The sequence below is a fragment of the Homalodisca vitripennis genome, chromosome 5, assembly GCF_021130785.1.
Source record: "Homalodisca vitripennis isolate AUS2020 chromosome 5, UT_GWSS_2.1, whole genome shotgun sequence".
In the NCBI taxonomy this organism is placed as follows: domain Eukaryota; kingdom Metazoa; phylum Arthropoda; class Insecta; order Hemiptera; family Cicadellidae; genus Homalodisca; species Homalodisca vitripennis.
Window position 1 is genome coordinate 52,431,213 of NC_060211.1, and position 26,002 is coordinate 52,457,214.

Sequence of the window (26,002 nt, forward strand, 5' to 3'; positions counted from 1 at the left end):
TTTGCTGATATTTTAAAATCAAATTGATTGTGAACCTTTGTGAACAGTAGTTTCATCCCAAATCTATCGAACAGGTTTTCTATTAACAATCTCTTCCTCAATCTATAAAAACCCCACAGAATTGAGTTTCATGCCCAAACACCTTTACTATTTTATCTAAATGGCCACCAATCTAACAGCTTATTTTCAACTAATTTCTGGCAGTTCATATAGATTCAGATATTAATTGGGAAGCTCATTTGAATAATATTGTTAAGCAGGTAAATTCAACTACTTTGCCTTGAAGTGCATTTCCTTTTATGCATCTGCAGAAGTTCTTAATTTGAGTTACTTTGATTTATTTGAATCAAGGCTGAGATATAGCTGAGTGATGTGGTTTCTGCATCACCGTTTAATAGGATTTTCTGCAATAGAGAAGAGCATTGAAGTTTGTCTGGAGTCTGAGGATAGCTGCCTGTGTAAAAACACACACACCCACATATATTATTAATCTCCATAAAACTTACGTTTTTATTGTACTCTCTCATATTGCCTATGAGATTTCTGACTAACACAAAAAACTGTAATTGTTTTCATTGTGTCAATGAATGAGCATTGTAGGCTATATTGATCTAGATCTTGAGTGTTTGGTGTGAACTTTTAGAAGATAGTCAGACCATAATATTAATATACTAAAACCAAATATTATAAACATATTTGCTCTTTAATGAATTTTCTGTACTTAATACAAAACATAAACACCTAAAAACTCTTTTACTACATAAAATCTGTTAGATTACAGATGTTATGCATAGATTCATACACGTAATGCAGGATAATTATCTTCAGCTATTTTTCCTTGATCCTGATTTCAAAATTGGCCAAAATAACAACTTTAAATGCCTATAATACGTTTTAGAGTGACCAAGGCATGTTTTAAATATATTTCTGTCTTTAGAGAAAGTATCTTGAAGAACTGTAACTAAAAACAATGAAAGAAGCCTCCCAAGCCAAATCAACAAGATGTTAACTATATCAGTTTTTTTGTTCCAAGACTAATTCATCTAATCAATGACTAGAGGAACTCTTTAGGGAAAATTAATGAATGATTAGATAAGCCAACTACTCGACCTAGAGTTCTGTTTTGGTTCAAATAACTTCCTAAAAGGACTCAGTTCAACTTTTTTCATCATTTCATTAACACTGAGCAAAGAAATCATTAAACTAGACATTACAAACATTCTGTACAAAGGTTTATTTTTTTCCAATACTTTTCAGACAAATGGTTCAATATTGATTTCCAGTGCAGCACATGGTAGCTGGAGGTCAAACTTAGTGCTGACATCAGGATGTATCACCCCCATCAGACCAATTACCTTCCCTCGCACCACCACCTCAGCACACCGCTGTGGGAAATATGTGCTATCTGTAACATACACAAGGAGTACAAGCACATGGTAGCTGGAGGTCAAACTTAGTGCTGACATCAGGATGTATCACCCCCATCAGACCAATTACCTTCCCTCGCACCACCACCTCAGCAAACCGCTGTGGGAAATATGTGCTATCTGTAACATACACAAGGAGTACAAGCACATGGTAGCTGGAGGTCAAACTTAGTGCTGACATCAGGATGTATCACCCCCATCAGACCAATTACCTTCCCTCGCACCACCACCTCAGCACACCGCTGTGGGAAATATGTGCTATCTGTAACATACACAAGGAGTACAAGCACATGGTAGCTGGAGGTCAAACTTAGTGCTGACATCAGGATGTATCACCCCCATCAAACCGATTACCTTCCCTCGCACCACCACCTCAGCAAACCGCTGTGGGAAATATGTGCTATCTGTAACATACACAAGGAGTACAAGCACATGGTAGCTGGAGGTCAAACTTAGTGCTGACATCAGGATGTATCACCCCCATCAGACCAATTACCTTCCCTCGCACCACCACCTCAGCACACCGCTGTGGGAAATATGTGCTATCTGTAACATACACAAGGAGTACAAGCACATGGTAGCTGGAGGTCAAACTTAGTGCTGACATCAGGATGTATCACCCCCATCAGACCAATTACCTTCCCTCGCACCACCACCTCAGCAAACCGCTGTGGGAAATATGTGCTATCTGTAACATACACAAGGAGTACAAGCACATGGTAGCTGGAGGTCAAACTTAGTGCTGACATCAGGATGTATCACCCCCATCAGACCAATTACCTTCCCTCGCACCACCACCTCAGCAAACCGCTGTGGGAAATATGTGCTATCTGTAACATACACAAGGAGTACAAGCACATGGTAGCTGGAGGTCAAACTTAGTGCTGACATCAGGATGTATCACCCCCATCAGACCAATTACCTTCCCTCGCACCACCACCTCAGCAAACCGCTGTGGGAAATATGTGCTATCTGTAACATACACAAGGAGTACAAGCACATGGTAGCTGGAGGTCAAACTTAGTGCTGACATCAGGATGTATCACCCCCATCAAACCGATTACCTTCCCTCGCACCACCACCTCAGCAAACCGCTGTGGGAAATATGTGCTATCTGTAACATACACAAGGAGTACAAGCACATGGTAGCTGGAAGTCAAACTTAGTGCTGACATCAGGATGTATCACCCCCATCAGACCGATTACCTTCCCTCGCACCACCACCTCAGCAAACCGCTGTGGGAAATATGTGCTATCTGTAACATACACAAGGAGTACAAGCACATGGTAGCTGGAGGTCAAACTTAGTGCTGACATCAGGATGTATCACCCCCATCAGACCAATTACCTTCCCTCGCACCACCACCTCAGCAAACCGCTGTGGGAAATATGTGCTATCTGTAACATACACAAGGAGTACAAGCACATGGTAGCTGGAGGTCAAACTTAGTGCTGACATCAGGATGTATCACCCCCATCAAACCGATTACCTTCCCTCGCACCACCACCTCAGCAAACCGCTGTGGGAAATATGTGCTATCTGTAACATACACAAGGAGTACAAGCACATGGTAGCTGGAAGTCAAACTTAGTGCTGACATCAGGATGTATCACCCCCATCAGACCAATTACCTTCCCTCGCACCACCACCTCGGCACACCGCTGTGGGAAATATGTGCTATCTGTAACATACACAAGGAGTACAAGCACATGGTAGCTGGAGGTCAAACTTAGTGCTGACATCAGGATGTATCACCCCCATCAGACCGATTACCTTCCCTCGCACCACCACCTCAGCAAACCGCTGTGGGAAATATGTGCTATCTGTAACATACACAAGGAGTACAAGCACATGGTAGCTGGAGGTCAAACTTAGTGCTGACATCAGGATGTATCACCCCCATCAGACCAATTACCTTCCCTCACACCACCACCTCGGCACACCGCTGTGGGAAATATGTGCTATCTGTAACATACACAAGGAGTACAAGCACATGGTAGCTGGAGGTCAAACTTAGTGCTGACATCAGGATGTATCACCCCCATCAGACCAATTACCTTCCCTCGCACCACCACCTCAGCAAACCGCTGTGGGAAATATGTGCTATCTGTAACATACACAAGGAGTACAAGCACATGGTAGCTGGAGGTCAAACTTAGTGCTGACATCAGGATGTATCACCCCCATCAGACCGATTACCTTCCCTCGCACCACCACCTCAGCAAACCGCTGTGGGAAATATGTGCTATCTGTAACATACACAAGGAGTACAAGCACATGGTAGCTGGAAGTCAAACTTAGTGCTGACATCAGGATGTATCACCCCCATCAGACCGATTACCTTCCCTCACACCACCACCTCGGCACACCGCTGTGGGAAATATGTGCTATCTGTAACATACACAAGGAGTACAAGCACATGGTAGCTGGAGGTCAAACTTAGTGCTGACATCAGGATGTATCACCCCCATCAAACCAATTACCTTCCCTCGCACCACCACCTCAGCACACCGCTGTGGGAAATATGTGCTATCTGTAACATACACAAGGAGTACAAGCACATGGTAGCTGGAAGTCAAACTTAGTGCTGACATCAGGATGTATCACCCCCATCAGACCGATTACCTTCCCTCACACCACCACCTCGGCACACCGCTGTGGGAAATATGTGCTATCTGTAACATACACAAGGAGTACAAGCACATGGTAGCTGGAAGTCAAACTTAGTGCTGACATCAGGATGTATCACCCCCATCAGACCGATTACCTTCCCTCACACCACCACCTCGGCACACCGCTGTGGGAAATATGTGCTATCTGTAACATACACAAGGAGTACAAGCACATGGTAGCTGGAAGTCAAACTTAGTGCTGACATCAGGATGTATCACCCCCATCAGACCGATTACCTTCCCTCACACCACCACCTCGGCACATCGCTGTAGGAAATATGTGCTATCTGTAACATACACAAGGAGTACATGTATAGGGTAGCTGGAGGTTAATTAAGCCATTGAGTTTAAACTAATCCATTTAAAAAAATCACATACATTATTATGTATAAATATCATACTACTTTTTGAAGTTAAGAACTTAAACTCTCATTGAAAGTGTAAACCAATGTTCTTTTCATTGCTGAACTTATTTTTATCAATTCAATTTCATTACCATTGTCTAATCCATATGATAAAGGTTTTATAATGGTTATCCATCTTGCTACATTATAAAAAAGATCTGCTAAATGGCTTCATTTTTAAATTAAAATTGTGAAACATAATGTATAATACAAATAGTATTACACTTCATATAGTCATACTAAAACTGAAAGTCTACATGTACATGTAACAGCAGCATGTGATATGAACTGCTGGATGATAAGTATTTTGATTTTGACTACTCTATCCTAATCATCATTCTTATTCTGGTGAAATAATGCAAACACATTCCAACATTTATTAAATATAACAATCATCCCCAGCTTATTAAACAGTCAGATGTGAAATAATAACTGAAACTACAGTAATGGCTGAAGTTTCCTTTTGACATGTCCATGAGACTTCCAAGAGTTTTTATTAAAATGATATACCAGAAACTGAACAAATAATAGTAAAATAAATTTGAAATTAAGAACATTATAAACATTTTACAAATATGTAGATTGTACACTAAGATGAAGTATAACACTATTTTATATAAAATGAAAGTTATATTAGTAAAATGTCACTGATCGTATAAGGTTTTCTGGCATCTCTAATTTGGCTAACAAATATAGATATACCTGTAAAAAACTTAAGCCTACCATCATGTGCTCTAAGGCAGTATCCAGTGTCCGGGTTGAAGGGTATATTCAGCAACTGCATGAAACGATCCAATAATCCGTGGATCACCTCAAAACCGGGTGATTTGTTATAGTTGACTGCACAGAAGTGACGCTCGTTTCTGGCTCCTACTTCTGTAAACAAACACACAAAATCCAACTTAAATATGGATTTGTAAAGTAACTAAATTACCAATAAAACATAATATCTCAACCTTCTTGTCTCAGGAACACAATTGAAAGTAATGAGGAAAGAACCGACTGACCAGTGTCGCTGTCCCGCAGAACAACATCGGATATTTCGAACAGCCTGTGCGGCAAGGGCATGTTCTTGTTCGCAGCTATTGTCTTGAAAAGTCCTGGCAGCAGTGAGGTGCGGGCCACTTGGAACTCCAGCGTCTTGGGGTTGGCAATATGCACAGCCGGCAGAGTGGCAATGTCCTTCCCCAGCTTAGCCGCCACATCATCCCGTGAACACTATAAAAACGTTAACAAAATTTGTTGTGACCAGAACAAAATTAAATTACCTTGATCGTGACAGGTTCTCAAAAGATATTTAACTTCACATAATTTTTAAAGCCAATTCCTCTTTTTTTTAATAAAACAACTTAATTTTAAAACTAAGTACACAATTGACTGACTGACCAGTGAGAATGTGAGAGCCTCCGTGAAGCCGGCCTGAGCAATCTGCTCCCGTAACTGTTCTGTCAACTTGTTCAGCGGCTCCTACAGCAACAGACGTAATAACTATGAGTCTGTTTATTACAATTACAGGCATTTTTAACAATATTAGAATATGCGTCATTTTCTTCACTCTCTTTATAAATAAAAACAAAAAGAAACGAAAATTGGTCATAAAGTTGTTTTACAATAGTTTTATCCAGATGCGTGCAAATCTACAAAATTCAGTGGGACAACCTGTATTTGACACCTGTACAAATCTGTGTACAGTGCCACACCAGTGGCCTATACAGAAAATCATTTTAGGGGGCTGGCAAACTGGATAGTTTAGGAGGTATAAAATACCCTCCAAAAATAAGGGCTCAAGAATGTTCTCCTAGGAAATTGTTGAGCTTTAAATCCTTGTAAAATGTGCTACCACTCAAAACAAACTACTGGGTGCAATTTTCATGTTTATCTTACAAAATTTTGGATGGGGGGAATTTTGAGTCCCCTCTTATATACACCCATGCTTTATGCATATGACTGGGAAATGCCAACGACACTCGGAGTTGATACTGAACACAAACGAATATTAAATAGCTTACCTGATAACCAATAGTGCTTGTTTTTGGTAATGTTTTGAGAATGTTATTGTAGCCAAAAGCAATGGCAACATCCTCGTAAATGTCAACGGGATGCAAGATGTCATGCCGTGAGGGTGGAATCTCCACGACAATCTCTCCACCACATACCCGAGACTTCAGACACATTTTGTTCAGTAAGTTCGCCAGGTGGTCAGAACCTTCACTGCAACATGCATGTACGTTGAATTTGGTTCTACACTTTCGTAATAACAACCTAAACTACATTGTTTCATAAAATAAAACTGAGCAATAATTATAAATTATATCTCAAGTGTTTAATTTTTAAAATTTTGGTAGGTACAATCATAAAAATAATAACAAGCTTGTATCTGCCACATTTAAGTTGTTGATTAGTTATTCATTTTTTATTAATTAAATGCAAGATTTTTAATAAAAAATAGTAGGCCTACATACATAATAGTAGAGTAAAAGAGATAGTTATTCACAAAAATCCAGATAAACTAAATTTTGACAAATATATAAGATATACACAGTGCTCGATTTATAGAACGGGAAAACCAGCAATTGCAATAAAAGTGACCAACTCCAATCACAGCTGGTTGGTGTAGGATCTGTAACCTCCCAGGGACAGGTCAGCATAAAATACCTATTAGAAAAAAGGGAGGCCAAGGAACCTTCTCCAGAAAATTTTGAAAATATGGGGTCTTAAACAGTGTTTTTATGCATTCCTGTGTTGAAAGAGAAAGTATCTTGCACATACCAAAAGTACTTATTTTTTCAGAGAGAGGTACCAGAAGGCTGTTATTTACATTATGTTATACCTAGATCACAAAATATAAAAATATAGTGTAATCTAGATAGAAAAGTATTCTCACTATCTCATCAGGTGCACAACTGAGTGCTCTACAATGTTTCTGACATGATCTATAAGCACAGTAGACCAACCGCATTTTGTACATGTAACATAGGTATGGTGGGAAGGGTTGATTCAATGTGAATATTGAGTTTAGCCCCAGTTCATCTTCCTCTTAGTAGAAATAAAAATTGATCCTCTGTAAAGATTTGGGAAGAGTAACAACAAAACAAAGATAAACAAATGCAAAAATAAGAATTTATACAAAAAAAAGGAACAGAATGTTGTCAAACATGTAATTTATAAGATTGAATAGCTTTGTGATGAATATTATTAAAATTTCAACAGTACATAGGCCATTCTAAGTTTAATTGCAGATGTTTGATGATGAATTTCAGGCCTGTTAACCTCCGATATACTAGAAGTCAGAGCTAGAATAATAAAGAAATTTAAAAGCCAATTGAAATAAAACAAGTAACAGTCTACATAGCTACATCTTAACTGAAACTTACTTAATGCCGATATATTTGTTGACTTTTTTTGTTGCCACAACCTCCTTACGGTAAGCAAGTTTAGGATATTTCTCCACACTCTTATCAGGCCTTATGATTTCGACAACCTCCGCTTGATACTGTGCTGTGCAGTACATGGAGAACGCACACACCAGTGTGTCCAGCACCACAATGGCCTGAAAGCATGTTGTTTATGATACAGAAATAAGCAGTTCTATGTCCCTTTCACAATGGGCTCTACATATTGTGTGAAAATTAGTTTCGTAACAGTGAAAGGACACTTTCCAACGGTGTAACCCTTTGAGGTTGACAGATGACTAGGTTAACTGTAATATTTATGGGGAACGCACAAATGTGACAACAGATGACAGGATGTAGTTAACCACTTGACAAAGTTGTTTTTGAGTGCTATGTGGTCCCTAAGGTGGAACCTTTTTATGATCAACAATAGTCCAAAAATACAAACATGTAGTAATATTTTAGTTAATTTTGGTTTGATTTTCATGACTTTTTCACTCATGATGAAACACTACATCTACAACAATATTTTTATTAAATAGTTATATTTTGGTTAAAAACTATTTATTATGTGTTAAAAGTGTATTATTTTGTGTGTGATCCAGTGGTCAATTTCACCATTATAATCTGTCACTTTTACAACTTATCACGGCTTTGAGATAATATATCAAAATCTCAAACACTTTCAGCAAAATGAAACTACTAGAAAATGTCATTCTTTTTTGTCTATCACAATCTCTCAAGGTTCAGTCAAATAATGCAAGAATTGGTCACCGAAATGAATCATATGGTACATGATAATGAATGTCAAAATAATCGGTAATAAGTCAGCACATCCATATAACATCAAATAATGTCAAAGGATTGGTGCTAATTTACAATTTCTTTATACAGTAAAAACCTATATAACAAAAAATAAATACAGGGATGAATGACACGATTTGTAATGAGATCTAAAAGGGATAAAAATTAATGACAGAAACACAACTATTTAATCTTATTTTTAATATGTAGACATTGTGTGTTTCAACAAGTTGTACAGGCAAAGCCCTGTAAATCCCTTAATCACAAAAATATAAAATAAATGGTTGTCATGATGAGTAAAGGTTTTCACAATTTTAAGATATTCAGAAAAAAAACTAATACAGTGCACGTATGTGTTTTGCCTATTGTAATAACTTAATAAAAAAAAATTAAAAAAATAAATTGAGTTTGAGATGTCTTTACTTAAAAGACTATAGTTTTATACTTTTTATAAGTGATTATGAAGATAAAAACTACACAAAACCTTTAGCTTCATCATATGTTAGGACAATCACTAATAGTAACATTCTACTTTCACAGAAAGTACTAACTTTTGTAAGATCTGTAGCCGTGCACTCTATGAAGATGTTCTTGGTATCCAGAGTGATGCGAGAATGATGGCCGTTGATGATTGGAGGCATGGACAGTACCACTCCATTGCTGTCTTTTATAACAGGGTACACAGGGCTGTCTCTGATTATGTGTAGATACTGCTTCAGCTGAGCGTGACTCTAAAACAATAATCATTTCACAAGTCATGTTACTTGCCCAATGAATTTGTACTATCAACAGGGCAACATGATTAATACATAATCATAGCAGGTGAATGCATTACGTAAATACAGATTCTTTTATAGCACTGTTTATTTATGTACAATGACAAGACTTATGAAGTACGAGGTACATTCAGAAAGTAAATGTACTAAAACTGTCACAGCCGGAGGGATTTTTTTTGCAATGTTGGCTACATTGCATCTACAACAGGACCGGTTCAAGGTCAGTATGTTGAGAACTATCGATGCGACAATACGTTTTGTGAAAAATGTCAATCCAATCTCCCGCCAAGTGTGAAATACGTGGTGTCATCCGTTATCTACTTTGGAGGGGGAAAATTCCGCTTGAGTTTTGTAATGAGGTAAAAACTCTTCCCCAGCTCAATTCAACTTGTGTTGGTCTGCCAGCTGTTTTAGGACCCACCTCGCGGACAGTTTCCAATGACCGAGGGTTACATAATTGTTATGGAGTGCATTTAAAATTTTTTTCCAGAATTTTGACTGTTACAATTGTAGGTTATCTGCTAGTCTAATCATCATGAATTTGTGTTGTAAATTTGTGAAAAGTGATATTGTGTTGTGTTTTAGTTGGAATGACCACCTTTCCAATTGAGAATGTTTTGTACAATTGGTGGATACAATAAATGAAACATCACAAAGTTTTTAGTGTTTGGAATGATGGTTCTACCCGCAGGGGAAAACTGTGTCTCTATTTGAATGTTCTATCTATTTCCTGTTTTTATTCTATAGACATTTAGCTGCTTTTTTAATGAAGTGTGTAGGCAGAAGACCAATCTTTTGAGGAGGAAATTCGATAGTGAAATCGAGGAGAATGTAGATCCTGAGAACCCATTTATATTCTTGAGGGCATTTTAAATATGTTATATACTACTCTCTCACTTTAATTCATATATGTCCATAGGTTTTGGGTTTATATGAGTTACACATGTTAGTACTCTGCTACTTTAAATGGTATGCTTAAATTCTACTTTAATTTCCAACAGTATTGTATTTTTTCTCCCAAGTAACCTTTCCTCAGAATCTGTTAAACTTGTAGATCTAAAATTTGGCACACAAATAAAATATTTCCTAATGCACATTTCCATGTGTAGGATATGCAAAAAAATTTTGTTTAGCTTTTTTAATCATGTTAAAAATTGGCCAAAAATATATTATTTCCAAAAAGATTATTACAAAAAAATCCAGATACATAAATGTTTATAAAGGAACTCTGGATGTCTGTAAATTTCCAGACCAGTATGTATGGTTATTGAGGAAAATGTATCAACAGAAGTATTGTTAAGTATGGAATAATTAATGTGGTTTTTTACCCCTCAATAAGAACTACATGACTCAATTCTATGAAACTAACTGCATATCGGTTTACAAAACAAGATGATCAATTTTGTTCACTTTGGAGTTCTTAAAAAGTACTTAAAATTGAAATTCAGACAGTTATTAAGTTAGATTCAGTTACATGTTTTGTTAAAATGGAATATCTTACAGAGAACAATTCCATGAGTTCAGTCGCTGTGCGTTCCTTGTCAGTGTTGAGAGCCTGGAACTTGATCTGGTCAGGTGGCAGAGCGTCGTACGTGAAGGGGCCCTGGATAGTATCAAGGTCATGAGTGCCAATCGCTACTAGAGTGCGCTTGCGTGCAATGTTGTGGTGAAGTTTGTCCTGTAGGTCGATGAAGCTTGCGTAACTATCTTGTGTGAACTTCACACCTCGTAGCACAGCTGCTACGGCGTATGGACGTATTTTCTGTGTCTAAACAAAATAAATTAGATACAACTATAATCTTTTATTTCCATGCAAAATTATAATAATAAGGATAATATGATGAATTTTGCTAAATTAAAACTAAGAATAGCTCAATAATATACAGTTATTTCAAATTACAGGAGATGGAAGAAATAAAAATCTATGAAACGGTTTTTAATCACTCTTAAGTTAGCCTAAAGTAACAAAATGTAACATTGTATACTTTTTAGTTTTATAGAAACAAATATAGTCATTAGATATTTTTACAAATTAATTAAATACAAATAAATTAAATGTCTAGAATTGTTAGAAATTATTTTTTTACCTATAATTTAAAAAACTACTTTTTTAATATTGTAAACAAGCTAATACTTTTACTGTACAACTAACCGATTCAGTCATGATCAATTTTTGTATTTTGCTCTTATCCTTCGGGAATGCTGCCTTATATGTAGGAGGTTCCAACCTATAAAACAACAGTTTTACAATGAAAATACCATTTCAAACATAAATAACAATTAAGGACTTTGATGAATCTTAGATCTGGCTGGCTTTACATACAGTGTCATCGAAAAAGGTGGCCTTAATTTTGATTTTTAATAACTCAGAATGTAATAAAAATTATTTAATTATTTTTACACCAAAAGATAGAGAAAATCATAAAGTTTTATTTACATATTTAGTATGTTTCAATGTGAGCTCCGTCTGTGGCACGACACACATCAAAGCGATACTCCACCTCCGTCCAGGTCCTCTTAGACTGATGGAGTGGTGCTCCATCTTGTTGGAAAGTAACAGTTATTCATTTTTCCCTTTCAACATCATCAGTTTGTGGAAACACATAGAGTTCTAACATGTCCAAGTAGTTAATTCCACGGATTGTATCTTCAGCGAAAAAAAATGGACCAACAACACGATCCTGCATGAGACCGCACCACACGTTTACCTTGGGTGAATCACGATCGTACCCAAACACTTCATTGGGTTGTTGAGAACCCCAGATTCTACAATTATGTCAGTTAACACTGCTATTAATGTGAAAGCCTCATTTACTAAAACAAATCCCGTTGAGATAATTTGGATCATCGTCAATGCGATTTAGCATCTCAGCAGCAAAGTCAACACGTTTAGGTTGGTCTGCGGGCTTAATTTGATGCAGCAACTGAATTTTGTACGCATATAGTCTCAGACGTTTATGAATCACATTTTGAATTGTGGTTTTTGGTATACCTACTTCTAAACTGCGTCGAGCTATGGACTACTTAGGGCTACGAAAGCACGACTGCCTCAAACATTCCACATTTTCTTCAAATGTTAAAGGTCGGCCGTGCGATTATTTTATGTCTACACTTCCTGTATCTTTGAACTGCCTATACCAACGAAGAATAGGTTTATTAGTAGATGGGTTTTGTCCATAAGTTTGGCGAAAACGTAGTTGCACAAGAGCCACTGACTTCAATTCAGCACACCACAAAACACACTGAGCTTTTTGCTGCACACTCGCCATGACTGCGACACCTCTACTGACAGGAATGGAGACAGTCGATGCACTCCAAATTTGTCTGCAATATGACGTTTGTTTTGCACACTTCGCTTAACTATTTCTTTTACAACAAAGAATCAAAATTAAGGCCACCTTTTTCGATCACCCGGTATTCAAACTCTGGTTGAAGATAGATGTTCAAAATCATTTTAAAAACATTAGAATCCTTCTATTTTAGATACAAAAACATTGACCACCAGTATAATTTTATTAACAAATACAACAACTAATTACAATTTAAATTGTATTCTTTGTTGTTTTTCATAGTTACCAAAAGAAAAATGAAATGCCAATGTAAAGAGATCACTACAGACTTAGAGGGCAACACATCTGAAAGGAAACCAATTTTTTGTACATAGAATTTTAATTTACAAGTTTTTGTTGGAGCACTGAAAATAATCAAGAACTAAATAGATTTAATTTTATCAAGTTAAATAAAGTTAAGTAATTATGTCCAATAAGTAAAAACGTCCTACAAATGTTGTTGTCCTCTATCGGAGATTTTAATTCTGTTGACTTACAATTTGTACAATAAGCACTAGAGTTGTACTTATTTTAAAATAATATTGCTGACAGGATTAATGTCATGTAAAACTTAGTCATTTTTAATTTGATGTCAATCTCCACACTGTGGCTGAAATTGTTCAAGATATGAATTATGCTAGCAACTTTCTGAGACTGTTTGAACTGGAAATGTTAATGATAATCATGACATTGTTTGCATAAGCTTAAATTTAAGAACCATCATACCGTACAACTTCTCATGGTTCAGCCAATTGTTTAAGATTTTCAATAATGTTTTCAAATTCTATTTTTAAAAGAAAAAAATACACTATTATGTACAGTATGATTTTATTTAGAACATTCCAGACACTTCGAACAAGATCTTAAAAATACAAAGTTATTACTATAATCACTCTGCAGCTTAAGCTTTTCAAAACATATGGTTAAAATGGGGCAGGTTACTATTATGAGTCTTTCATCCTTTATTAAAATAATTCACGATAAGAAAAGCGAAAAAATGCTATGGATCATGATTCAAATCTTTCAGTAATACATACTTTGAAAAATTCACATTTCAGGTGTCTCCTTACTAGTTCATTATAGAAGTCACAAGTCTTACTTTTTGTTTGATGTTTTAGCTGAAAGTAATATTTTGGTTGAATATTTGCATAAAAAAAAAACAAAGAATAGAGAGACATTCAATTATAGAATTGTTATTTCCATGAGTTTTAATTGACACAGGTTAGTTCCGCTTGGTCTAGAACATCAATGAGCAAATATTAAATTGTGAGAACAAGACATTGAAGACACTCAGCTTGTTTTGGAATATAAGCAAAGCAACTGAAAGCCCTTCAAGGCAGAGGAGATCATATCGGTTGGCCGGGATATCAATCTTGTAGATTATCTCCTCGGAAGCCCCTGAACTACTTTCCTGGCCTGTCTCCTTTGCTATCATCTGTTTCTCTGTTGTCTGGAATTAAAACAAAAACTTGTTAGTATCATCACATTTCCACTACAATATCAATTACTAGACATTTTATTCATCAATTTAACCAGTTACGTACCAGGATCTTCTTATTAGTACATGTTATGTTTCATGCTAATAGCGTTTCAATACTTAAAGTGTCATTATCACACAATAATATTATAAAAGAAGTTTCATTAAATACCAGAATCTAATTTATCTATTATTTGTATTGGTGAACAGTTCAGGAAATTTCCAACTACAAAAGTACATTTGAAATCCTTAAGAATCTTTTATATCAGCGTAATGTACATACTGGAGATGAATATAATTATTAAAATTAAGAGTTTATGGTATAAAATTACATTATTACTTAAATGTAATGGTTAAATACAATAATTATTTCATTAGATTAAAAATACTTTAAAAATAAATTATCTGGCAGGAGGATCTTATTTTTATGTATTCACTCTTATAAATATCTTAAATAAATAAATGTATATATATATATATATATATATATAATATAATTATATAAATATATTATATATATTTTTTTCAAGAAAGTATTAATTGTAATTTTTTAGAATTGATTTTATATTCACATAAAGGATGTATCTCACCTCACGTTTCAAAATATTAAGACATACATGTATTATTTAAATAAAAATGTTGCTTATTGTAAAAAAGTCACTATTTTTCAATTATTCTTTAAACTTTAGAATGTTTATAGTACTTTCTAAAGAGTATGTTTAAGAAAAACTGTTATTTTGATCTAGAATGCTCCTTTGTAGATTTTTTACAGGGACTAAGGCAAACCCTGTACGTTCATGTGAATACGTATAGCACGTTCTGTGAACTGCTACTGATAACTTGTCTGCATCAGTCACTCAGAACTGCTTCTATATATAATAACAACTAATTATTGTGCCTGATCCTAGCATAGTGTTTATTTACTTAACTGATTCCAGATTTTATTTTACAGACTTTTAAACAATATTTATTCTGCCTAGACCTCAGGAATTTTACAGACAAGCAGTCAGTCAGAGAAACCTATTGTTATTTTACTCTAAAACCCAGAAATTAGAAATTTGACATACACACAGCCAGTCAATAAAACCATTTGTTTTTCTTAGTACCTTATTCATTATGAACCAAGTTATATGACTAAAAAGACACGGAATTTTAAATTAAACATGTGGCTTCTTCAGAAATTGTTGAACGTTATGCTGTTCAGATTTTTGAGCAATTTGAGGGAATTACTACATCTGTGATCCAAACTTCTTTCAAATGCTCACAAATTTATTCCAGTCATTTGATTGTGGTGAAATTTAAAAATCTAATTTGCATGAATCTGTAAAATTACTTGAAGTAAAAATGATGCATTAATTACTCTACTATAAAATGAAAAGAAAAACTTACAGCGAAGGATGAGGAAATATTAAAATTGTTATGTGAAAATTACCTTCTTAAAAGTGACTCCTATTTAAATTTCTGGAGAGTTGACCACAAAAACCTCATTGAGGTGACTCAGCTACTTGAAAATTACCTCAGAAGTTACACGAGGGGTTGATACTGAACAATTGTCAATTTTTTGTTTAAATATGTAAATTTATGGCATTTTCCCTCTCCTTTAGTACGCAAACAAGTTAAGGAACATAAGGTCAATAAAAAGAAAGCTAACTGGTATAGATATGGCCTGGCTAAGGAAAGAGATTTTATGCTAAATCTGTTTATTTATAAGGATATGAATAGGTGTGGACATGACCAGTCTCAGGTTGTGTACAATGCATATCTGGATTGTAAAAAAATGTGATCATAAAAATCTTGTACAGACAAAGTGTAGCTTATGAAAAGTTTATTAATGGGGCCCCTAGCAAATGCAAGGTCGCATGGGATGTTATTCTAAGAACGACAATCATTCCATACAGATGACATTCAACTTGACCCTGATCTAGTAAACAATTATTTTGTTGACTCTGTAATGGAGTTGAGTAACAAAATTCCTTTCAGCAATAACAATATCTGTGATTTCGTAGGCAAAAGGCCAGTTCCAACAGATACATTTTATTGGGCACACATGAAACCTATTGAGTTAGTCAAGATTGTTTCCAAATTTACTAATTCAAAACGATTAATACTGGCTTTAAAATGATGTACTGAAACGTACAATAGATTATATTAAACAGCCATTAGCCTATATTATAAAAAATGCTAGTGTATAGATACTCCTATGATTTATTGAACATTTCAAAAATTACCTGTTTTCAAGAAAGGAGACCACAAATTGCCCCAAAAATAACGACTGATCTTGATTGTGCCTGTTTTAAAAAAATAATTGAAACTATAATGAACAGGCAACTAAATTACTTTTTTGAAACACAAGTTACTATCTGATTCACAATTTGGCTTTAGAGCTGGTCACTCTACAACTAATTCAGTGATGTATGTAGTAGGTAATACCCTTGGAGCTTTAAATAGTAAAGAATCAGTTGCTTTATCTCTATTTGTTCTTAGTAAGGCTTTTGATTCTGTTCCTTTGATAGTATTCTTACAAAACAGGGTTTCTACAGCACATATAAACATCAATAAAAATCATAAAATCATATTTGGTAAACCGGAAACAATATGTAGCTGTTAAGGGAGAGCAATATTAGCATTACATAAAGTGTCTAGAGTTCCTCAAGGCTCAGTTCTTGGCCCCTTTCTCTTCATTGTGGTGATGAATGACTTACCAAGATGTATTTGGGATAAAATCTGTCATATATGCTGATGACTCAACTTTATACATTAATAAAAGTACTGCTGAATTGCATGCTACAATGGAGATAGCTCAATCGGATACACACAATTGGTTTGGCTCAAATAAACTTCTGTACAATGTGGAAAAGACAAAAAAAAAAAAAATAATACTTAGTTTAGCTCATGATACCAATTATGAATGTATAAATCTGTTTAGTTTTTTATAGATTCAAAATTAAGTTAGAAGGATCTTATCAATAATGAATGTAACAAATTTCTCAAGAGAACTTTTTACTGTGGAAATTGAGAAATTTTATCACGATTGATTATCTCAGAACTACCTACTTTGTTCTATTTCAATCTCATGTAGCATATGGTCTATTATGGGAACATTCTGAAATAGTTTCACAAGTCTTATTGATTACATAAAAAGTTATTAAAACAATTTAAGGTACTACACCACAGGAACACTAGATAACTTTTTATACAGACCACAATTCTTATGGTAATTAGTTTATACATATTTCATATCTTACTATAAACTAAAACTAATATATACTCATTTTTTACCAGGCAGGATATACATTCACATAACACCAGGTATAAAACTAAACTTTATATTCTGCAACACCACCTGGCTAAAATAGAGACTTTGTTTAAAATAAAATCTAAAAATGTTTTAACAAACTTCCTGATACTGCACACAACACGTCTTTTTATTTTAAACTAAATATGCTTGACTGGTTAATTAATCACCCTCATTACTCTATAAATGAATATCTATAAGACAATGTCTGTATTGTTTTTTTTAATTCTAATGAATTTATTCCAATTAAGTGATGCACTCTTGTCAACTGTTTTAAATTTAGTTTCTTTAATGTTTTAAGTAGTGAAATAATTAATTGTCAAATTACTTAGTAGTATAGTTGTACTTTTTAATTGACTGACAATGCCTATTTCTTGTAAATATCAATGCCAATCAAATTCTCGATTCATTTAGTTACTTCAATTTAATTCAAATATTATCCACAAATTTTTACAAAGATACCAAATTATTTACTTACCACCTCATCCAATTCCAGTCCAAAATCGAAGCAAAGATTTCTAAATTCATCATCAGCTAAAAATAATAAGAACAATTAGCATTAAAATATTGAAAGGCCTCAAAAAGAGTTTCCCTTATTTGTGTTTTACTCGGACTTTATGAAATTTAGTACTACAATAATTTTGAACTGATAATTTTAAAAATCTTTAGTATACAGTTAGTTTATAATAAAAATATTTGTGCTGAATTGCAATATACGACTAGGCTGATTTACAATTAGGTTTTTTAAACTGCTTTGGGCCATCTTATTATTAATCAAAAGTACACTTATTTAAATTTGTGCCATAAAATAAATAAAATTTTCTCATACAAAAAATGAAATAACTAGTTATTATCATAAAATTTAGTTGTAAAGCTGCAACTTTTAAGTTCCTCCGTTCTTACCAAATATTTTTTAACATGGATCAAGATAACAAAAAACAGCAAGTATACCTATAACTGAGAAATCGTAAAAACATTTTCCGTTATGAAAATATAAAATAAAAATAACAATATAGAATTAAATGAATCTCATAAAACACCTCAAATTGACAGGAAATAGCAGATTTGACTACTTGGTATAATTAAAATATATTGTTACAGAGTACTATAAGCAGAATTATCATGTATACTTGATATATCGAAAAAAAAAACTGGGTAGGGTACGATAAGCGGACCCGGTTTTTTATATCGAAGAATGTAGTCTTCGATATCTAATATTCGCATCTCAAATCCTAGATTATAAATCGGTATAAAAGTGTCTATAGTCCTCAATAACAATCATACGTTTTAAATTAAAATATGAATTTAATATTTAAAGTGATCAAACAAGTTATTATAACAAAAGTTAGGAAAACTGAAGACTACCATATTTGCTCCTCTCACAGTTACAGTTGTTTCTTTCCCACAAATTTCACATAATGGGGTTTTCGGTACGAGTTCAACATGCTGAAGCCACAAAAACAATATATTTTATTTATATCTTATAATCTTTCAAAGCAATGTCGTGTAGTTTTCTCAAATTGACTGCCATTTTTAATAATTAAAATTAATTATGTAAAATTGAAATATTACCCTACGTGTATTATTTTAAAGTGTTTACAGCTGTTGATATAGACTATATAAGTTAATAATTCAAAATAATTAATCAGTATCGATTGATTATATCGATGGTTATGATTAAGTAATATCGTTTGCCAATTTCGATATAAAAACCGGGTCCGCTTATCGTACCCTACCCAAAGAACTATCCATCGATACTGACATATCTTAAAGCACTTAACAAGTCAAAAGTTGGAAATTAAAGAATAAATTTAATACACATGTCAATGACATAACCCCATAAATAATAAAAGAATTTTACCTATCAAACAAACAATTAGGGTGCAGGTAATAGGAAAACGAATGTAAATAAAGAAACTATAATGAAACAAAATAACATAGTTAATCATCTTTCAATGTGATTTTGTTTATGCAGACATATTACTGCATATAAAATATAATAAAAGTAGGCCCATAATTTTTAAAATATCATTACTTTTTTAAACCTTTTAGTACCAGGCCAAAAATAAAAAGCCATTCCCAAGAAAGCAGGGGATTTTCCACCCAGTACTACTGAAGGATGCCAGGTTTTTCAACCATTTTGCAGGGTTTTACTTAAAAAAACTTGTTAGTTAATAATATTGAGATTTTTCCTAATTATTTTATGTGTTTACAGAAAATGTAATACTCTTCTTATAAACTATAAAACAAATTTTATTTTTAAATGTAATGTACTTTTGAAAATAAAAAAAAATACTTAAAGTATACATACTTTTTTTACTTTTACATGAGATACAGCACTTTGAAAAATATATTTCACAATAAAACGTAGTATCACTTGAAAGAAAAATGTATACTAAACTCAAACATAAAAAGTTGTGATTATAATATATATTTTTTAATTATAGCCTAAGTTTTTAATTTTAAATTAAATTTGGAAAGCATAATTTTTAAATTTTGTTGTTGTTTTATACTAAATTTAAAACTAAACAGTAGATTAAACTTACAATATTGCTGTAAATATTTTTTTCTAGTAATTTGGTTTATATACAAAAAAATTAATAGTACGTTAAAAACACTGTAAAATCACTTTTGCCCACAAACATCTGTGTATACAGATGTTGGCATTTCTCGTTAATTTTTAAAACATCTGTGTACACAGACACTGGCACTTAAAGGGTTAAATCATAAATTATTATGTTTACAATATGGAAATACTCATATGTTTACAGTAGAATTATTTGTTCAGACTAATTAATAAGTATGTATTTGTTGATTAGGCCTATATAAATGAGTGTAATCAAGTAATGTTGTTTCTCAATATTTATATAAAAACCGAGTCCGCTTCTCGTATTCTACCCAAATAATGTATCAAAATAAGCACCTCATTAACTTTTTTTTTTTTATTTAAATCACATATTGTCATTACTTTAAATTTTGTTACTTAATTTTGACAGCTTGGCTCATTAAGAAAATGAAGGTAACACGTTTATTAAGGTTAATATTTGAAGTAATGGTTTTAAAGTACTGAAAAATCAAACACAAAACGGCTACAGTATAATAAGCAGCCACCACCATTAATTAATTTAGGAGTTTGAAGAAAGGAATTCTCTCTTTGGTTGACTGAATACAAACAATATACTATAAAAACTTTTAACAAATGAACACTTTTAAATTATATCAACATTTATTAATTGAAGACAATATTAATAATTTGGAATGGGAGTGAAAGAGCGATATTCACACGAATCATAATGGTGCCAAATAATAGAACAGACCAAGTAGACTCCCCTCAAAGTGGTATTGTCCAAGACACCAGCTAAGCAAATCTCAACAAATTCCTATCTGTTTCTACAACTTAACTGTGCATCTATTCTGCACATGAAAATTTCCAGGCTTATTGATGACACAACTGGATTTATAATTCATATGTTAAATTGTACTACAAAATATATCTTCTCTTCTTGCATTACTTAATTAATATGAGTGACTGCATTATATTTATAATGTTTATTACAACCAAACCACTAAAGAAATGTTATGTTGAGTAAAAATGAAGTGTTTGTATTGATTATTTAACATTCTAAAATTCTCTGATTGAGACTACACATGTTAACGGTCTGGTCTTATATGATGAGGGTTGTCACGTATCCTACACTAGATTTGTTATCATCTAACCACTACTGATAGTGTAGGGAAGTTATGTTGTGGGATAACTTTTAATGTTCCCAAACCAATAAAAATTAGCCTATATTTTCACTAAAAACCAGTATTTTTTGAAATCATAGATAAAATCCACTAAAAATATTTAAAATTTAAATAGTAGTTAAACTTTTTCAATATTCTCTGTAATCCTTGCAAATAAAAATTATGCTGAATAGTCTACTGTTTACAATCTCAAATTGATTAGTTTTTTTAAACTTACTATATTTTTTTCCTAATGTTTTGAACAGCAGATCTCTTTTGATACCTATTGTCGGCATGTCTTAAACTAAGTATAAATTAAATTTTCGCGAGTTAATCTATAATTTAAACTAAACTATGTTGAGGTTAACCCTCAAAACAACAACCACACTTCTTATAGCAGACAACGCGGAAGTGTGGAATGTGGATAGGGCATGGATGTAAAAAAAAACACTTCGTCTAGGTTAGAAAGTACACATCCAACAATCGATATTTTCAACCTATGTTTGGTCGATTGGTTTTATAACTTCTCATAACTATTTTCGATAGTCTACTAAATATTTAGATACATAAGGATTAGTAAGGTATACTGCGCAATATGATTGTGTGAAATAGGGGTTGTAAAATATATTATGCTTTCCTCCAAGTAAGATTGCAAAACCAACGCGGTTCAACAGACATAATTATTTTGGTCCATCGTCAATATTTGCGCAAACTTCGTTGTATTGTATTGTCGGACCCCTTAACGTTCATCCTATTCTTATTTATTTATTTATTACACGGTAAACACCATTTTACATACATTTGTGCAAAAGCTGATGGCCAATAAGAACAATACAATCTAAAAATAACAATAAAGTGGTGCGTGTGAATATTGTATATAAAGCAACATCTAAACTTAGAATAATAAATAACTTATGAGATAAATTAAAATACTTTGCAGCGCAACAAGCGGGGGGAAATAACTAATGACGACACGCAAGAAAGGAATAATAACAATGAATCAAAAGAGCGTAACAATAAATAAATTAATCCAATCATTTACAAAAACTTAATAATAAAACATAGTATGGCAGAGGTAACGATAAAACTGAAACGTAAACAGAACAGAGGGAAGTCGACGGCCCCATCATCATATCACAACACTCTCAACATTTAAATACAAACTAATGGTTAAAGAACAGTATTGGGGATAGAAAATAAACTTTCAAAAAGAACATTTAACCATGCACATGTTCCTCTCATGAGTAGAAGTTAGCAAGCTCCTTCGTAAGGCAAGTCTCAAAGCACTGAAACAGGTCGATGTTGTTTGGTATGCTGTTCCCCAATCGATGAAGACGAGACAGAGCACTGTGGTAGGAATACTGATTTGAACAATGAGTCTCTCAAAAAGACCTCTGAAACGAACCACTCGAGCACAACGGAAATCAACCCTTCTCAGCAAATCTGGCGAATCAACTGAAGCTGTGACTATCTTTTTTAGGAGCAGCAGATAAAGAATTTTTCGTCTCGAACTCAGAGGAAGAAGTCTAAACCGACGTCCTACTTCTTCCAGAGGTACCTCAAGTTAGCGAAAGCCATATTCACTCCAAGAAACCGAAGAAACTTTCTCTTCACATCCTCGAGAAGGTCAATATGGCTCATCTGATATGGTGACCAAACTGAAAAGCAGTATTCTAACAGAGGGCGGACCAGCTGTACATACAAAGTCCTTAGGGCGTGAGATGAGAACCCATCTCGAGATATTCTAACAATAAATCCAAGAGCAGAAATAGCTTTTCCGGTGATGCTGCTAAAGTGAAGTTGAGGACTTCAATTCGAGGAAACAGTCACTCCGAGGTCTTTCATTGCAGAGGATCGGTGGAGCGGTGAACCAAGTAAAGTATAGTTGAAAATCGTCACACTCGTGCGCCGAGAAAAGGAGAGTATTGCACACTTGGATACGTTCAAATCCATCTCATTCTCCAAACACCACCGCAGCACACTGTCCAAGTCACTCTGCAGCTTCTCACAGTCAAGGTCCATTGTCACTTCCTTGTAGACGTTAGCATCATCTGCAAACAGTAGTACTCTTAGAGTGCTTGACAGCAAGGCCTAGGGCATTAATAAAGTTTGAAAATAGTACAGGACCCAAAAGAGAACCCTGCGGTACTCCTGATAAGATGGGAAAAAGATCCGATTCAGACCCATTGTATCTTACAATAAGACAACGTCCACTAATGAAACTCTGAAACCACTTTAGCAAAGGCCCAGCCACTCGCAAAATATCCTGCTTTGCCAGAAAGTGCTCATGATTCTATCGAATACTTTCGAAAAATCTATATATAAACTATGTACCTGGTGGTTTCTGTTGAAACCTCAGATTATGTCGTCGTGGTACGTTACCAAGTTGGTCATTGCTGATATGCCAATATAAAATCCATATTGAGCGGTAGATACATCACTTTTGGCAAAGAATGACAGACGAGCAAGAACCAGAGACTCAAACACCTTTTCAAGCGTTGGCTGAATTCTTGATATCCGAGGGATTTCCGTTCTTAAATATCGGTGTGACGAAGCTTGTCTTCAGGCAGCTAGGAAAACGCCAGGTGAAAGAAGATAATTAGAGAAAATTGTTATGTGTGGAGCAAGAATACAGCTACAGTACTTTAGTAGCGATGGCGGAATCTCATCAGGTCCTGCTCCTTTATTAGCGACCAGAGAGGACAGGACAGCTCCAACTTCCCCACATAAGACAGAAAGACCAGTAAGTGAGGAATTCGTAGTGGAGTCATCATAGGAGGGACCTGTCAGAGGTTGTTTAAAAACAGATGAGAAATGTTAAGCTAAAAGATTGCAGATGCCTTGAGGAGTGTCGGCCATCTTCTTAGTGTTCCTAATGTGACCACAGAAGGCTTTAATGTTTCCTTGCATAGAATCATCTACCATATTGATGTAGTTTCGGTAGCATATCTCAGTGAGCTCTTTACATTGGGTCCGCACTCGGCCATAAATATATATCTGTAAGTTCAAAGTCCTTTTGTAATCTCGATGAAGTCTTTTTCTAGAACTAATTTCTTTAAGTCTTAAGAAAAACTAACAAAAGAAATTAGATTTACCAAGGCATTTTAGTGGAGTGAAAGATTTGATTAGTGAGCTAAGGTCGGAACAAAAAGACGTAAAGGACGATTCCATGTTCTCATTACAACTCAGTAATGGATAATCCCAATTTTGCACATTATAGAATATTTCTAGCCTGTTCCTCTTATTAAAGTTTAGCTTATACGTTATGTTTCTTGATGTTGCTCTACCTGGTAATATAATATTTCAATGTCAAGGGAAGGGTGGTGTGACTCAACAGTGACCAATGGATCCTAAGCCTATTAAACTGCTGTAGTTGAAATAATTGAGCTAAACAAATGTATTGTTTATAGCTGCGAGAACCACACCACCGCTCAGCTTTTGAGAAGTTACTTCAGAACGGTCACACGGATAAACATCAAAACCAGTTAGGCCCAGCTCGACATCGCATATCTCAGGTAGTAAATTTGTTTTGTACTAGAACAATTACATCATAATCTTGGGCTATTTCAGAAAGTTTCAACATACTCAACATTAACTTAGATGAAAAACATATATTTAAGAAGACTTTTTTGTCTTAAATATTGGTTTTATGTTTTTCATCTAAGTTAAAAGTGACCAATATAAGCTCCATCTACAGCATACTCAATTTACTTCTCAGTTCATTTACATTCTGGTATTACATATTTAGTTTTGACATAGTTTCAGACTTTACTAGTTTTTTTATGAACTCTTTACAATGCTTTGAGCACCATTAATGTATTTGATGGTTAGATTCTCTCTGTAATTCACGAGCGTTCGCCTTCACAGGCCGAAGCTCAATTTGTAAAAATATTCATTCAAAGTGCACGATCGGTTTTAGAACAACCTTTATCGCCGAAGCGTTCTACAGCACAGATGAGTTCTTGACTGGGAGACCCTGTGGTTGGCTGAGACTGGTTTTCGTAGTAGAGTGGACAAAATCGAATAAATGAGATTTTATGAATGTTAAACTGTATGCATGAACACATTTTTGGTGAAAAATTTTAATGGAGATTTTTATATGAATTAACAAATCGAACAATTATGTAGAGTTGCACGACAAGTAAAGCTTATTTATTGTATTTATTTACATTAAAGTCGTGAATTAATGGAATATACGTATGTGTAAAACAGTTTATGTTTGGGGATACTATTGCGAATACAATGTATATCTTTGAAAGCAATAAAAGACGATTGACTGATACATCCGAGCTCCTTGAAAGGATTTACTTATGCGATCGCCTTCTAGTACTATTTATTTATTAATTTATTATCTATATAGGTAGTCCTCTCGATACATTTTAATTTTAGGAAACAGACGAGTGTTTACTAATGTGAATACCTACTAGTGATTTCTAAATGCACTCACGGTTACTAGAATGTAGTTTTTTCTGCGTCTTACGGTTATACCAAGACTAATGTTTAAACACTCAATATTTTAAGTATGCAATATTCTAACAGTGGAATTAGATGTTGAAGAACATTGTTGTTTACAATAGAAAACCCATTTCAATTTAGAAAGAACATTATTCTATCTTTAAAGATTTATACGGAATATATTGTAAACAAAAATAATTCTAGCTATTGTATTTCCCTTCCATTTAGTGGTTTGATTAATAAA

General features: G+C 34.1%; 1 protein-coding gene across 6 annotated transcripts; it reads right to left on the bottom strand.

Annotated features, from left to right (window-relative positions):
• Positions 1–1,215: 1,215 nt before the first annotated feature.
• On the bottom strand, positions 1,216–21,726 carry LOC124362187 (phenylalanine--tRNA ligase beta subunit). Of its 6 annotated transcripts, none has more exons than XM_046816468.1 (12): positions 21,542–21,726; positions 18,056–18,111; positions 14,101–14,255; positions 11,629–11,704; positions 10,978–11,244; positions 9,252–9,431; positions 7,879–8,054; positions 6,514–6,715; positions 5,891–5,971; positions 5,512–5,722; positions 5,224–5,380; positions 1,216–1,401 (listed from the first exon to the last, which is right to left on the bottom strand). In XM_046816468.1, the coding sequence occupies exons 1-12, from the start codon at positions 21,597–21,599 to the stop codon at positions 1,254–1,256; spliced, it is 1,767 nt and encodes a 588-aa protein (XP_046672424.1). In that variant the 5' UTR covers positions 21,600–21,726; the 3' UTR covers positions 1,216–1,253. The 6 variants fall into 6 exon arrangements, with proteins under 6 accessions (XP_046672424.1, XP_046672418.1, XP_046672419.1 ...); XM_046816462.1 differs by lacking the exon at positions 1,216–1,401 and adding an exon at positions 1,813–1,973 and having other exon boundaries at positions 5,228–5,380; XM_046816463.1 differs by lacking the exon at positions 1,216–1,401 and adding an exon at positions 2,949–3,109 and having other exon boundaries at positions 5,228–5,380.
• Between the last annotated feature and the right edge of the window lie 4,276 nt (positions 21,727–26,002).

Coding starts and splice junctions, on each gene's coding strand:
- LOC124362187 (XM_046816468.1), bottom strand. CDS start 21,599: ATGCCGACAATAGGTATCAAAAGAGATCTGCTGTTCAAAACATTAGGA. Junction 11,705..14,100: donor TTGCTTATATTCCAAAACAA/GCTGAGTGTCTT, acceptor GTTGTTTTATAG/GTTGGAACCTCCTACATATA. Junction 11,245..11,628: donor AATTGATCATGACTGAATCG/GTTAGTTGTACA, acceptor TATTTTGTTTAG/ACACAGAAAATACGTCCATA.